Raw genomic sequence first — 14,083 nt, forward strand, 5'->3', positions numbered from 1 at the left:
CACTTTTCTTACCTGTGCTATCAGGGTGTTAGGTTTGTTAACAATATTTTACTTCTATACAGCAAAACATTTTATAGCATTCAATATAAAGGTAAATATCAAAAATATCTAGAACAATAATGAGTTATGCATTACAGTAATTGTACTTCTGCACCTTCCTTTAAAATCCACATATTTAGAAAAATATATTATTGCATATGAAACCACAGTCATTCTGATTTCAGCACATTCTTTCTCAAAACAGTATATACAGTTCTATTAGAGTCAGAGTGTACTATAGATTCACACATAGGGGTCTTTGTGGTGAAAGTCCCAAACATACATCAATATATATACACTTTAATTTTCTAGGTCACCTCTTCTGGCAGACGCTTATTTGCTTTCTTGGGATCAAGGTCTTGAGCATCTCTCCCACCGCTGGAGGGGAAACAGAATATATAGATGATGATGGTCTGTCCTAGGCAGCTTCTTCGGCAGAGCAGTCGATCCCTGCATAGGTAAACTTCTCATAAAGCGTGGTGTTCACGTAGGTCTAGGGGAACAAGAGTGGTTCAGAGACAGGCTGCCCCAGTGCTGCCTTCCCGGGGCAGTTACTGCAATGCTCTAACATCCTTAGCTTGTTTCCATTCAAATACTAGGTGCTTGGGGGACATTTTTCTGTCCTCGGTTCCTTCTGCATTTGACAACTTTCCTTCTGGAATGTGTCCCTTGACTTCTGCCAGTAAGATTTCATCCTCTCACTTTCCCCAGTCTCTGAACTTCTCTTTCTCATTTCCCCCCATTGGTCCCTTCTGAAATATCCAGCTCTCTAAGGCTCCTTCCTCTATCCACTTCTCATCTTCACAGCTCCTTTTTACACCCACATCTCCAGTTTAATTACCACTTGGGTTTTGATGGCTTCCAAAATCTATTTCCCTAACCTAGATTCGTCTTTTAACCTCCAGACGCATATAGCCAGCTACCTTCTAGAAATTTCTGTAGAATTCTTGACCCTCCCGTAGTAACCTGTAGATCATGCTCTGATGCTACCTGCTGTGTGCCTGTGCCTTTGGGAGAGTCACTTTCCCCTCTTGAGTCTGTCTCCTCACCTATAAAATTAAAGGATCAGACTACATGACTGATAAATTTAAGATTCCTTCTAACTCAAATAGCTAGATCTACACGTAGTTCTGTGTGTAACTATATCTTGTAAAGAAATCTTACTTCCTTCAAAATTGAAACTTCCTCAAATTTGGGGCAACATCTTTTATGTCCTTATAATACCTAGGGCTCTGCCCAGAAAAACTTGTTGAATTGTATCAACTATTTTTATTAACCACACATAAGGAATTCCAGTTAAAAGTCCCTGCTTTTAACTCCATACTCACCTTTCGTTCTTCTAACATCCTGTTTAAGGACACCAATATCTGGGCAAATGAGGGCCTCTCGTATGGCTTCTCTCTCCAGCATTGTCTCATTAGATCATACCTTTGAAAACAAAGAGTTAAAGGCTTTACTTTATGACTGTGCTATAGTCCAGGGCATGACAAAGTGTAGGGTATGGAATAGAAGAGAGGAAGAGGTAGCCATTCAACATGTGGTCATTAAGCTTCACCAGCAGAAGACAGAGGAACAGTATCTAGGAAGTTTCTATTAGACCTCCCACTTCCCTATCCAAGTCCCCTTTCTTCTCCCTGTAGATCTGGTGCCCACCCCAGGTACCATTCCTGCAGCATCTTGGCTTCAAGCTCAAATCACTGTGCAAAATGCCACTTCCTGCATCTCCATCTTAAGGATTACATTGTAAAATCTTGAGAAGGCTTGCCATTGAAAACAAACAAACAAAAAATCTGTGTAACCAGGTTTACCATGACACTTCCCAACATAATTGACCACAGAACTCCTTCCCCCGCTGTATTATTTATTTACATCTTGCATGTTCCATAAACATAGCTGGGGAAGCAGTGGTCTAAGGAAGTACTTTCTCAAAAGCAGTCAGGACCACTAGCATGATCAGAATGCAGACTACTGGGAGCCACACTAGACCTATTGCGTCAGCATGTCTGGGAGTGGGACTCAAGATTTCACACACCAAGCAAACACCTCAAGGGAACCTATGTGGACAGAACACTATCAACATTGTCACCGGGTGTCACAGATTCTAGAATAGTTAGTACTTTAACCGAAATTTCATAACAACTGAAAAACCTCAGTCGGACTTTTGGAGACTTAATCCAGTGATGGTTCAAATACATCTAGGTTTTCCCAGGATGGAATAGGTGTATGTCTCTTGTCCCGGTAACTACTAGCACCCTCTTACACTCTTGGAAGTGGCTCGGTGTAGATGATAAATTATTTACTGAACCTAGAGCCTTCCACTCTTCAAATTATGGCAATTGGGCAGATTCTCCCTCAGCTAAGTTGTGGGAATTCTGGTATCACTCAGATTAATCATTCTTTCCCTCCGAATAATTCTTACTCTGGAAAGTAATCTCTATAGAAGCAAAATTCCATGAAGAAAAATCCATCTTCCTTCATGTAACAGCTCTGAAATTGCTACCCCTATTTGTTTGTTTATTTACTTATTTATTCACAAATAATTTCATCAGTTTATTTCAGATCTTTTCTGCATTTGTTTGCCTTCCTCATTTCAACCTCCACAAGAATCATCACCTTAAATTCCTCCTGGACTTCTATGCCTGGAAAGCTCTTATTTCCTACCCATTGCACAACAGTCTTAGTTTAAAGAACCCCTTTATTTCTGGTTTCTTATGATCTCCATGAGTGTGCATGCATATGCGTGTAGGTTTACATATATGTGCATGAATCAGGTCATTTCTGCACGAGAGTCAGTCTGTTCACAAAACACACAGCAGGAAGATTAAGACCACGTGGCCCTAGGATGAAGCCTAACTTACACCTCATCGTCACAGTTCAGGGGCTTCTCCAGCCTGTAGCCCTGCGGCAGCTTCTCGTAGAGCTCTGCGCACGTCATCCCGCAGTAGGGGGTGCCACCTGGAAGACAGGAAATGGCGTTGCCCTCAGCCCCCTCGGATGCAGGACGCGAAGTCTTCTGCTCAGGGAGTCAGAAGCCAAGAGATTGGGAGAAAGAAGGGGTTTGTCTGGGGTGTGCACCCAGTGTGATCTTCCTTTCTGAGCAAACCCTGTGCACTCAAAGCCGGACTCATGCTGCGGACCGCCCCAGGGTGTGGCCGTAGCTTCAGCAGGAAGATGCACCACAGCGTGCCTGACTCACCGGGCGGTTCTCTTCCCCAAGTCTGTCTACACAGGGCCCGTCCATTGTACCAATGACGTGTGCCTTTCTCCTAATCGGAAGTAGTCCGTAGTTATGTAATTCCTGTTCTATCTATAATAGTCACTGTCCAATTTTAATTATATAATAATAACAATACATAGTTACTGTAGAAAACTTTGCAAATATAAAGATGCATGAAGAAAAACATACAAGAGCTTTTACTACCCTTCTATGTAGCCCTTCCAGTTTTTATAAATGTAATATTTTAAAGCTGGGATCATAATGAATGTGAAATATTTTTTTTGGCATGCACATTTTCACAGGTTAATCTATAGCTTTCAAAATGTAACTTTTTTTTCTTGGCTACATAACATATCATCTTAAAGTTGTGGAAATAAACTTGGAATAGCTCTATGACACCTTTGCACAAGCAAAGATAATTAACCTATAACAAAGTTCATGGCCACCAGGTTTACTATTACATATTACATTAAATATAGAGAAACACAGGAATAAAACACACTCAGGCAGAAACCCATAGGCTCTATTTCCAAATCGCATCTGGTGGCACCACATAGAAATGGTCCCTGTGGGATTCTGCAGTGAGGGAGCACAGGGGGTCCCACTCCCTTTGCCAAGAGCCTCACCTGGGAGAGACATGGTACTCACCTAAGCTAACAATCTCCCATAGCAACACTCCATAGGACCATCTGCAGATGGGAAATAGGGACACCAATAATCAGCAATCATTAAAAAGGTGAAACAATCGTCTTCCCCAAAAGCCAGGATGACTGACCTTTTGTCAGAAAAGAAAATGTTAAATGTCTTCTTGCTGAGCAAAGACCATCACACAGCATGTGTTTCTCTCCTCTGGGGCCCAGGGGAGGATTATAACAGGGAAACAGGGTTAGTTATTCCAAAGCCTCCTCTTGCTTTAGGTAGAGAATGCAAGGTGGTGCTGTGGAAAGCAGGTGACGTTCTAGGCCAGACAAATTGTATTAAATACCATCTCTGTCACCTGATACTCACAAGACCTGTTACTGAAGCCCTGAGGCCTCTTTGTATATTATTCTAAAAGTGGGGACAATTTCCACCTCAAAGCTATGCAGAGATGACATGAGATAACATATTAAAGGCACCTTGCACACAGTGAGGATCCAGCCTTCTCCTCATCCCCCAGTATAAGAAAAACCACTGGGCAAGTCACCTTCACCCTCTGGGCCTCAGTTTTTCCTCCAGGAAATAGGGCATGTGGGCAAGATGGCCTAAGTGTCAATCCCAGCCCTTCCTTCCACCGTCAGCCTGAGCCTCATCACTGCAGGCCAGAAGCAGAGTGGTCTCCTCTGTCGACCTCCCTGCCACCTCTGACCCTCAACAGCGGTCTGGGCTGCCTCCTCTGACCTCAGTTCCATGCCCTGAGATCATTCCAGGGAGTGGAGCCAGGAAGGCCGGCATGCCCCTTGCTCCTCTGGACACCAAGCCATTGCCACTGATGTCCCTCCTTGACAAGCAAAGGGAGTCCAAAGCCTGTCACCTGTGACTCACATCCTGAGAACTGTCCATGCTGTGGCTTCATTTATTTTATGAATTTATTTCCTGGGCTTATTGATTTGCTTTGTTCCCAGAGGGACATAATATCCTTGCTGCTCTTTAAGTCATCTGTGAAATGTGTGTTTTTCTGGGGAAATGAGGAAAAACCCTCAGTAAGGAGGCTTACTCACACATCACTGTTGGTTGTATACACGCTGTAATTGAGGGACTCAATCGCCATCCAGCGCACTGGGAGCCGTCCCTGGAGGAAACAAAGTGAGATGCCACTTAGGCGCAGGGCCCCTTCACAAGGCTAGCAGCTTACCCAAGGCCAAGGCTCACTCAAGGCCACAGGGCATCCTATTTGGAGTTTGCCAGAGAGAGGAACTGGCACACTCAGGAGCTATTGTTTTGTATATGTCCCACCTACAAGTGTGTTTTCAAATTCAAAGGCAGCAGGTAAGGGGTACTACTGCAGGTTTTTACATAGAGAAAAATGTGTGTGTGTGAGTGTGAATGTATGTGTGTACTTGGTAGTCATTATTCTTCATGTACTTCGTGGCTCTCAGAGGCACCCAGGTTTGAACGCAGAGACATGGGCATAGAAACCAAGAATTAAACTGTAATGTGGGAGAAAAGCTAAGGTGGGTGAGGTGAACAACTGCACCTGAAGGAGGTGAGGGGAGAATTTCCAGGGAGGGGACATTTGAGCTTGGTTCTCTGAGATGCGTACGTGTCAGCAGGTGGGTCAGGGAGCAGAGAGCACAGCAGGCCAAAGGAAACACTGCGCATATATACCACCAGGGGAGGAAAGAACTTCTAGCTGATGAGGTTTACACTGGGTTTGGAGGTAGATGAGAGACACTTATCTTTTGCATGCCTGGCCCTGACTCCCTCTAGGTTGTCCCCATTTTTTGGCTAATCGAGTCCAGCCTGGGAAAAGTGAGACATGGACTGGACATTGGGGAGTGTGACTTCTGAGTTTTATTCCTAATTTCCTCAAATTCACTATGATTTTGGACTCTCTTTTTATCAACCCTCCCCAGCAATCCTATGAGCCATATTGAGAGACAGATACCTTCCTCTCAGGGATTTGTCCCGGTGCTAACACTGGTACTTCAGCCACATTCGCCAGTGGGTGAGGGAAAATCAGAAGCATTTAGGGGACCCTGAAACTGGAGCAGACATTCTTCCAGACCCCCCCCCCCCCATGAGACCAGCCCTGTTCCACCCCCGGGATTCTGCCTGAATGCTCAATTCTCTCCCAGATCTTTGTGACGTGGCAGTAATGTGAAGCTGACCATGAGTCCCAAAAGGTAATTCCCTACTTTCAGGCTCACATATGAAACTGTCCTTTCTCACATCTACTCCTTCGATATTCTCCACATTCCCACCTCCTTTCACTGCCCGTCCACCCCACTCACATCCCCCACCTGTCATCATAGTTCTCGCCTCCCTTTCACAGCTAAAGGATGGAGAGAGTCATCTGCATTCTGTCTTGTCTTTGCTTCCCCTTACCTGCTGGCTTCTGACCTCAGTACTAATTTTCATGTGCACTTTTTCATTTTTTTCTTGTTTTGGATCTGTCTACTTCCATCTGTTCCCAGTGCTATCACCTACTGACTGCTGTCAGGCCACCATCATCTCCTCTCTGATGACAACCACCTCTTAACTGATCTCCTGCCTCAGTTTCATTCCCTTAGGAGTGCTCTATAGCACAATTAGAATGATCACTCTAAATAGCAAACCCAGCCATGTGGTTCCTTTTCTTAAAGTTCTTTAATGCCCCATCCCAAGATCCCAAATCCTTAGCTGGAATTTAAGGTTCTTCAAAAAGAGCTTATTGGCCCTGTTCCTCCACCAACTTTGAATTTTTAACACGCCTTTTTTTCGCATAACACTCCAACCATATTGAATTACCTAATTATCAAATGTTTCATACTTTTCTTTGCCTCTAGGCTTTTATATATACTGCGCCCTTCAGATCATCCAATCCATTCTTACATCTCCACTACCTAACACCTACTGTAAAACTCAGGAGTTAGCCTCCTCCGGGAAGCCTCCTATGATTTTCCATACACTCAATTCAGTGTGCTTTCTCTGTGTTCCTATGGCACCTGTGCTTTCCTGGCCCTCAGCACTTGTTATAATTGTTCATTATGTGTTTATCAGTGAGCTCTTTGAAAGTGGATGCTGTGTCTGATTTATTTACCTCCAAACCTTGTAATAAACAATGTAGTAAAAACAATTGGTATGAGGAGATGCATATATTAAACAATGAAAATAAAACCCCAAATCATTTCGTACATTAGTTTGCAACACTTTCCATATTAGAACCACTTTGGATTTAAAGAAAAAAAAAACTGATACAGAAGCCCCACTAAAGCAACTGAATCAGAATATCTAAGCAGTAGGGCCCAGCATCTATATATTTTTTTAAGTTCCCCAGATGATTCTTAAGTACAGTGAGAGTTGAAAATCTCTGACTTAATGGGACAGAGAAGTTGGCCACTCTGCCCTCTGGTGGTGTCTTTCTACACTGCACCCGTCTTGCAGGGAGCTTGCTCCTCTCCAATCCCTCCTCCTTTCTTCACCCTGCACCTTTCCTCCTCAGACCCCACGCCAGCAGGGAACACTGCCTGCCATTGAGAAAGAGTTAAGCCCTGAACAGTGCTCTGTTCCTCTAGCATTCCTCTTAATCTTGCCAAGACTACATGGATCCCTGCCCTTTATGAAATGCCAGGCAAACCAGCATTGCCTTGGGGATCTGAGCGCATCCAAACAAAATGGGTGGATTGTGAGGATAAATGGTGTTCCTCCCTCCACCCCGTCATCGAGGGCACCACCTCACCCAAATGCAGGAGTGAAGGAAAGGGATTCTGTGAAGGAGACAGGAGGCTTCCAGGTGGCACAGGAAGAGGGGGCAGCCAGAGTAGAGGGGTGAGCAGCGGGTCCTGCTTCTTTAAGACCAGCCCAGCAGAGAAATATCTGCTTTGAATGGGGCAAATTCTGAAAATCTCAGGGAACAAGTATTGCCTGGGAAGTAGCCTTCAGGGAGTCACCCATGGCTTCAGAAAGTGTCCCTGATGATGAGCACCCAGGCTGTGTGGTAAAAGGGACCCCACTGCAAACCCTTATCAAGAAAGGGCATGGAAAGGTCCAAAATGGTTATGTTCACTGTGATTGTAACTGTCAAAATGTGTATGCCTGTGAAAAGCAATAAGTAAAAAATTTAAAAACAAAACAAAACATGTCAACGTAGTGAACTGTAAGTCATTTCCTTTCCAAAACATTCTTGAATGTTGTTTCTGTTATCTTGTCATCCAGTAAAGTAAGTATATTGAAAAGAGAAGAAACCTGAATTTGAGGGTAAATACAGAAACCTGGGCCTTTTGGAGGCACTGTAGTACCCACAGAAGTCAAAGGAGCTTCTATATCATGAAAACTGGAGTCATCCCAGGAAAGCTAGAAAAGGGAGACTAGCCCCTGGAGCGGACCTACGAACACATGCAAAGGCTACAGGAATTTTCACCCGAGGCCCTGCATTGTCCCACCGCTCAGGGAAATCAGAGGTGGTGGCATGTTGTTGGTGATACAGGCTGAGAATGTTCTTCAGGTATTTTATTGAGCCTCTACTACAGAAGACTAAAGTTTCTCTTCAAGCACTGCACTGCCCCCCCACCCCCCGCCATGAGTCTGCCCCTGTGCCAGTCAACACCAGCCCACAGGGGCTCCTGGAGAGCAAAAGAATATACCCTGTGCCTATGTAAAGAGCCCAGCCTTATATACACCAGAGCCCGGCAGCAGTTTGGGGGGCCACACTCTTCATTAGCATGTGCTCCCTGGATGCCTCAAGCTCCTTCCCTTTCTCCTTTCCCTTCACCCTGTTTTTAGTAAACCCCCTTTGGAATCTGTTTCGTCTCCTCTCTTGATTTCTGTCCTGAGTGGGGGGCCAGGACCCCTTTGCTGGTGGCACTGGCTCAGCGCTAACCTCCAGGGTGTGGCATTTCCAGGGCTTCATGGCTCCAGGGTGGGCACAAAGGCAGAATGAGTTCACTTTCTCTTTTCTGCTAACACTGTGGTTAGGTTCTCCTGGGATCTTAGACTTGAGATAAAATATAATTGGTTGGGAGGTATCATTATGTAAAAGTGAATTTGATAGATTTGGGCTTAAAGGGAGAGTGGGGAACTTTTGGCAAAGAGGGAAATCTTATGTGGGCCTTTAGAAGTTCTGAGCTTCTCCCTAGGGCCTCCTTGTGATTTAGGAACCTCATTAATTTACTTACCTTATATTTGGAAAATATGTTAAATATCTTTTCTTGTCCCTCCTATATTTGCTGTGTGTGAAAAGAGATATTGGGAACTCCTCAGAACTACCTTCCTTTTTTCTTTCCTTTCTTTCTTTCTTTTCTTTCTTTCTTTCTTTCTTTCTTTCTTTCTTTCTTTCTTTCTTTCTTTCTTTCTTTCTTCTTTCTTTCTTCCTTCTTTTAAAATAATTTGGTACTCTCACATTATCCATTCCTAGGATTTCTCCCTCTAGTCTTTTTTTCTAACTTTTTAAAATTTATTTTTATCATATTTTTCCCATCACCATTTACCCCCCTCACACTTCCCTCCCCTGTGCAATCTTGACAGTGCTGTCCACGTCCACGAGTCCTTTTTCCTTTTTCCGCAACCCTCCACTCCCTCACCCTCACCCCGGAGCTGTCAGCCGGATCTCTGTCTCTGAGTCTGTCTCTATTTTGCTTATTAGTTCAGTTCATTAGATTCCACATATGAGTGAAATGATCAGGTATTTTTCCTTCTCAGACTGGCTTACTTCACTCAGCGTACTGTATTGGAGCATATTTAACAATGGAATCCTCAGAAGTCTCTGAGTGAGACACTTAAGGGTCTAGACTGCATCCAGACCTGAGCCCCTGCACCATGAGGCTTGCATGTGTAACTACTTGGCCACATGTCATAGTGGCTTCTTTGCTGGTAATAGGGACCCTCCAGCTATTTTAGGAATCCAAACTCAGAAAGGATGTTTGCTGGGCCAGGACGATATTTGCTGGGATCCACGGTCAGATGCCTGAGCCACGGCAGGACAACGGTCTTAGAGAAGTAACATTGGGACAGGGAAGGGTGCCTGGGAAAGGGTGTCGTCGGTGTCTGTTTTGAACTTACCATCGTCTTTTTCACATAAACTTCTTGACCTCGGGACAATCCAAAATCTGCTATTTTGGCTACATAGTTCTCACCAACTAAAATGTTCCTGGCAGCCAGATCCCTGTGAATAAACTGAAATTTAAAAAAACATCATGTATTTTCAGCATATTTGATTTTTTACTTCATTTTGTTGTCACAATGCCCTAGGCACAAGCATTTTGGGATAAAAAGATGAAAGGAGAGTATTAAAATGGGTTTTCGAAAGTCACCAGAATTCAGTTCCCTTGAAGTTGCTCTCTAAAACTTCAGTTAGTGGATTCTGACAACTCTTGGGAGAAGCACTTCAGAAAAAACAAAAACAGAACAACACCAACAAAACCAAGTCATTAAATCTTCTTGCTGCCATGTAAGCCCTCTGCTATTGAGCACTATTTGGGCTAATATGGATTAAGGCACCTCATCGAATACACAGGATGAGATTTACTAGATAAACATATTGTCAATGTTGACCATTAACATCCATATAAACAGAGGGGATATTAATGAAGAGATTAAAATTAGGGAGATTGTAAGGCAAATTAAAGAAGAGAGGTTGACTGGAAGAAAAAAAAAGTACAAATTTAAAGTGATTTCAGAGAGAATGTCGAAGAAAAGAGATGTCCAAAGCAGCTTCCTCGTGCAAACCTGTTTTTGGCTCAAGTAGTCCATCCCCCGGGCCACATCAGCGGCAAAGTGAAGCAGCTGCTGGGAAGACAGCGTGGAGGCGGTGCTGTTGGCGATGGCGAACGCTGGGTCAGTCTCCAGCACCCGGCTCTTACGCAGGAAGTCCAGGAGGTTTCCATGGGGGGCGTACTCGATGGCCAGGTACAGGTATCCTGGGGTGAGAGGGAGAGACACCATCTAACCAGCAGACCCAAAAAGCTTTGAAATTGCTGAGATGTGCTATGGTCCTTGGGAATTGCTTATAAGACTCCATTTCATCTACGATAAAAGTAACATCTATTCGGAGGGACCTCGGGAATGCTGAGGACAGCAGGAACCTAAATAACCCCTCCTGCAGTACTGGAAGGGTGCTGCTGTGCTTGGACCCAAGGTTCCCCTCTTTCCCATTCCCCTCTCCTTTCCTACCAACTGTGGACTAACGTGAAAAGCTTCCTGAATGCCTTCACCTGCTCAGTAATAGCAGTCGCAGTAAATCAAAGCATTTGCTTCCAGGGGATCTAAGACAGCTAGTCCACGTCATCTTTATTTATTTATTTATTTTTTAATTCAATACTGATTGAGAACCAAATATGAGCCAATATTGCCGTCTCTAATTTTCTTGAGGTTCTTTAAAAAATAAAAAGTGAATAAAAACAACAAAACAATGATTATATATCCATAGCTGAAGAATCCACAACTGATAACTTATGCTGTCCTGCTTTGGCTCCTCCCTACAACTCACACCCAGTCACCATATCCTGATTAGGTCTCTGGGCCGCAGAGTCCAGGGTCAGAGATTCCATGTTGCTTACAGAAACCAGAAAACTGAAACTTTCAGGAAAAAATAATAGTTTTTAGAACACATTTTGATCCATTGCCTTATTTTTATTACAATTTTTTCCTTTTAATAAAAATTAATCTTCTTTGATAAAACATTGATCTTTAGAGTCAGTGAAAAGAAGAATGGTTTTACTATCTTTTAAAGGTGAATTATTTATATACCATTTTGTAAATTTAAAATGCTGAATGATTTTGAACTTAAAAGATAGCCTAAGAAATTGGAATTCTCGCCAAAAAAAAAAAAAAAAAAAAATCTATCACTGAATCCTGTTGTACTATAAGAAAAAATATACATAATTTATGGTATGAATGTGCTTTCTCATTTAGTTACTGAAATATAAATTTTAAGAACCAACCAATTATATCTTAATGTGATGATTGAGCAAAATTTCAAAAGATACATATTTTTCTGTTGCTGGTTATTATTTTTTTAACTTTCATTTATTGCTGCCCTGTGCTGATTACTGTTTTCAGGAAATGGCTCAAAAATAAATGTCATTACTCCATTACTTAATATAAGGGACATGATCTAACTTTCAGAATTACACCCTTATTAGATCACAGAACGATATATTGTTGCCTTACCAGTATTTTTAGTTTAATAAATTGAGGAAAAGGAAATAGTCTCTTTTCTATTGTTGGTTTTGTGCTGCAAAGTCAACAAGAGGTTGTCAAGTTTGTAAATAATTACTTTGTGGAGCTTTTTTGTAAGAGAAAACTTTTCCATGAGAAATTAAGTTTAAGCATAGATTCCGAAATACAAACCCAGGTTGCATGCAGAGATAAATCTCTCAATAAATATTTGAATTAATAACATATTAAATACTCAGTAGAAGTACTCAATAAATATTTGAATTAATAATATAAGTTGAACTTTAAGAGTATGTACAACACAAGAGAGTTGTAAAGCTCTGATGTAATTGTACAGGAAATTATGCAAGATAGAAATAACAAAGCTCTATCAGCTATAAGCATGTTATTATTATTTTATCCTAAGTATCATCAAATGCTTTCATATTACAGTAGATTGATGGTATTCATGGATTTAATATTTAATTTAATAATTGGAATGTCAGTTGCTTGAATTTGGTAGAAAAATGAGAGGACACACAATTAAAAAGAACCCATGCACTTCACTCTTCCTGGTACCAAGGGCTCCTCGAGTCTACTTAGTAGTGGTGGCTGGCAAACCTCTAGATTAGCAAGCACGAGGGCACGGAGGAGCCAGGGATACCTTTGGGCAGTGATGGCTGAACTACTCCAAGGGCAAATGATCCAGCCATAGGTCCTACCTCCAAAAAGATGCTGTACCTCTCAGCACTATCTATAAATGAGACTAGTCATTCAGATTGAAACTGTAACTTTAAAAAAAGGTAATATTCTTAAGGTTATTATCTTTCCTAATTTCAATATGAAATGTGCCTGTTTCAAAAAAAAATCTGTCAGGAAAGACAGGGAAAGAGCATCTTACCACGATGCTCACATGCTCCCAAGAGGTTGATGATGTTTGGGTGATGTCCGAGTTTACAGAGAACCTCCAGCTCTCCCGCAAAGTCCCTGTGGTCATCTTTGGAGGCATATTCTGGAAAGAAAGTCAAGATTTATGATTCCTGTCTGTTATTCTTCTTCAGAAACAACTGGCTCTTCCTATTCTCTGGCTGGACTTTCAAGTGCACTCAGTCACCGTTAGGTCCCTAGTGACACTTTGGGCTGGTGCTTCTGTGTTGTTGGGGGCTGTTCTGGGCACAGTAGGATGTTTAGCAGCATGTCTAACCTCTTCTCACTAGATGCCAGTAACCCAACCCAAAAATGTATCCAGGTATTCTCAAATGCCCCCTACCAGGGGGTAAAATCACCCCTGCTTGAGAACCACTGCTCTCAAATGCCCAAGGCAATCCCTTGGTAGCAATAGAGCTGCCTCCACTTTTAGACTCTAGCTCTTCCAGCTCAATCTACCATCCCAAGAAAAATATGCTAAAGAACAGGACCAAATTTTATGCAAATGTCACCAATCACACAAACACATGATTTTATTCAATGATTTTAACTTGCTCGCTTTTTCACAAACCAGTCCTGTCAAAAAACTCAACTCCCAGCGACATTTTTATAGAAGTTGCTTGGTAGTCAGGAAACTGATTTGCATTTGTTTCTCTGCATCCTTTCTCTCCACTGGCACTTTGATCGGAGGGAGAATCGTCAGGCACCAATGAGGCTGGAGGGAAGGCTCTTTGATGCATAAACTGATCAGCCTTGAATTGGTGACATTGTGCTATTATTATTTTTAGGAAAATAACAGATGGGTGCTAGTGTCTGTGTGCATAAAAATTATGGGCCTGTTTCATACAGGCCAAGGGTACCTGTAAGACTAACTAGCAGGCAATCCTATTCATACCAGAGCCGCCGGAGGTTCAGTGCCTTGGGAGCATTTCAAAAGTGAAGTTCTATATAATGAGTTTGTCCCCGTATTTGAGGAACTGCCCTGATTGGATGTGTCACTTCTGCAGAAATTTTATGTCCTGGCGCTGTTAAGCTATTTTACCTCTTCACATGGGCATGATGTAGACAATCAGGCTGAGGTCAGATACCAACAAAAACTGATTTTACAAGGTCCTATACCCTCTCTCT

At 42.6% G+C, this 14,083-nt stretch overlaps 1 protein-coding gene across 2 annotated transcripts in view; it reads right to left on the reverse strand.

Moving 5' to 3' along the window:
- Positions 1-211: 211 nt before the first annotated feature.
- TEK (TEK receptor tyrosine kinase) overlaps positions 212-14,083 on the reverse strand; it is a 114,082-nt gene continuing 100,210 nt past the window's right edge. For both annotated transcript variants that reach the window (XM_090274053.1, XM_090274052.1), the window contains exons 16-23: positions 12,930-13,040; positions 10,601-10,791; positions 9,935-10,048; positions 4,957-5,027; positions 3,905-3,945; positions 2,898-2,994; positions 1,368-1,467; positions 212-532 (exon numbers count right to left, since the gene is read on the reverse strand). In XM_090274053.1, coding sequence (XP_090130179.1) covers positions 458-532; positions 1,368-1,467; positions 2,898-2,994; positions 3,905-3,945; positions 4,957-5,027; positions 9,935-10,048; positions 10,601-10,791; positions 12,930-13,040 — 800 coding nt within the window. In that variant the 3' untranslated portion in view covers positions 212-457. The remainder of the gene's footprint in view (positions 533-1,367; positions 1,468-2,897; positions 2,995-3,904; positions 3,946-4,956; positions 5,028-9,934; positions 10,049-10,600; positions 10,792-12,929; positions 13,041-14,083) is intronic.

The sequence above is a fragment of the Furipterus horrens genome, unplaced genomic scaffold, assembly GCF_987537825.1.
Source record: "Furipterus horrens unplaced genomic scaffold, mFurHor1.1.pri manual_scaffold_4, whole genome shotgun sequence".
Lineage (NCBI taxonomy): Eukaryota > Metazoa > Chordata > Mammalia > Chiroptera > Furipteridae > Furipterus > Furipterus horrens.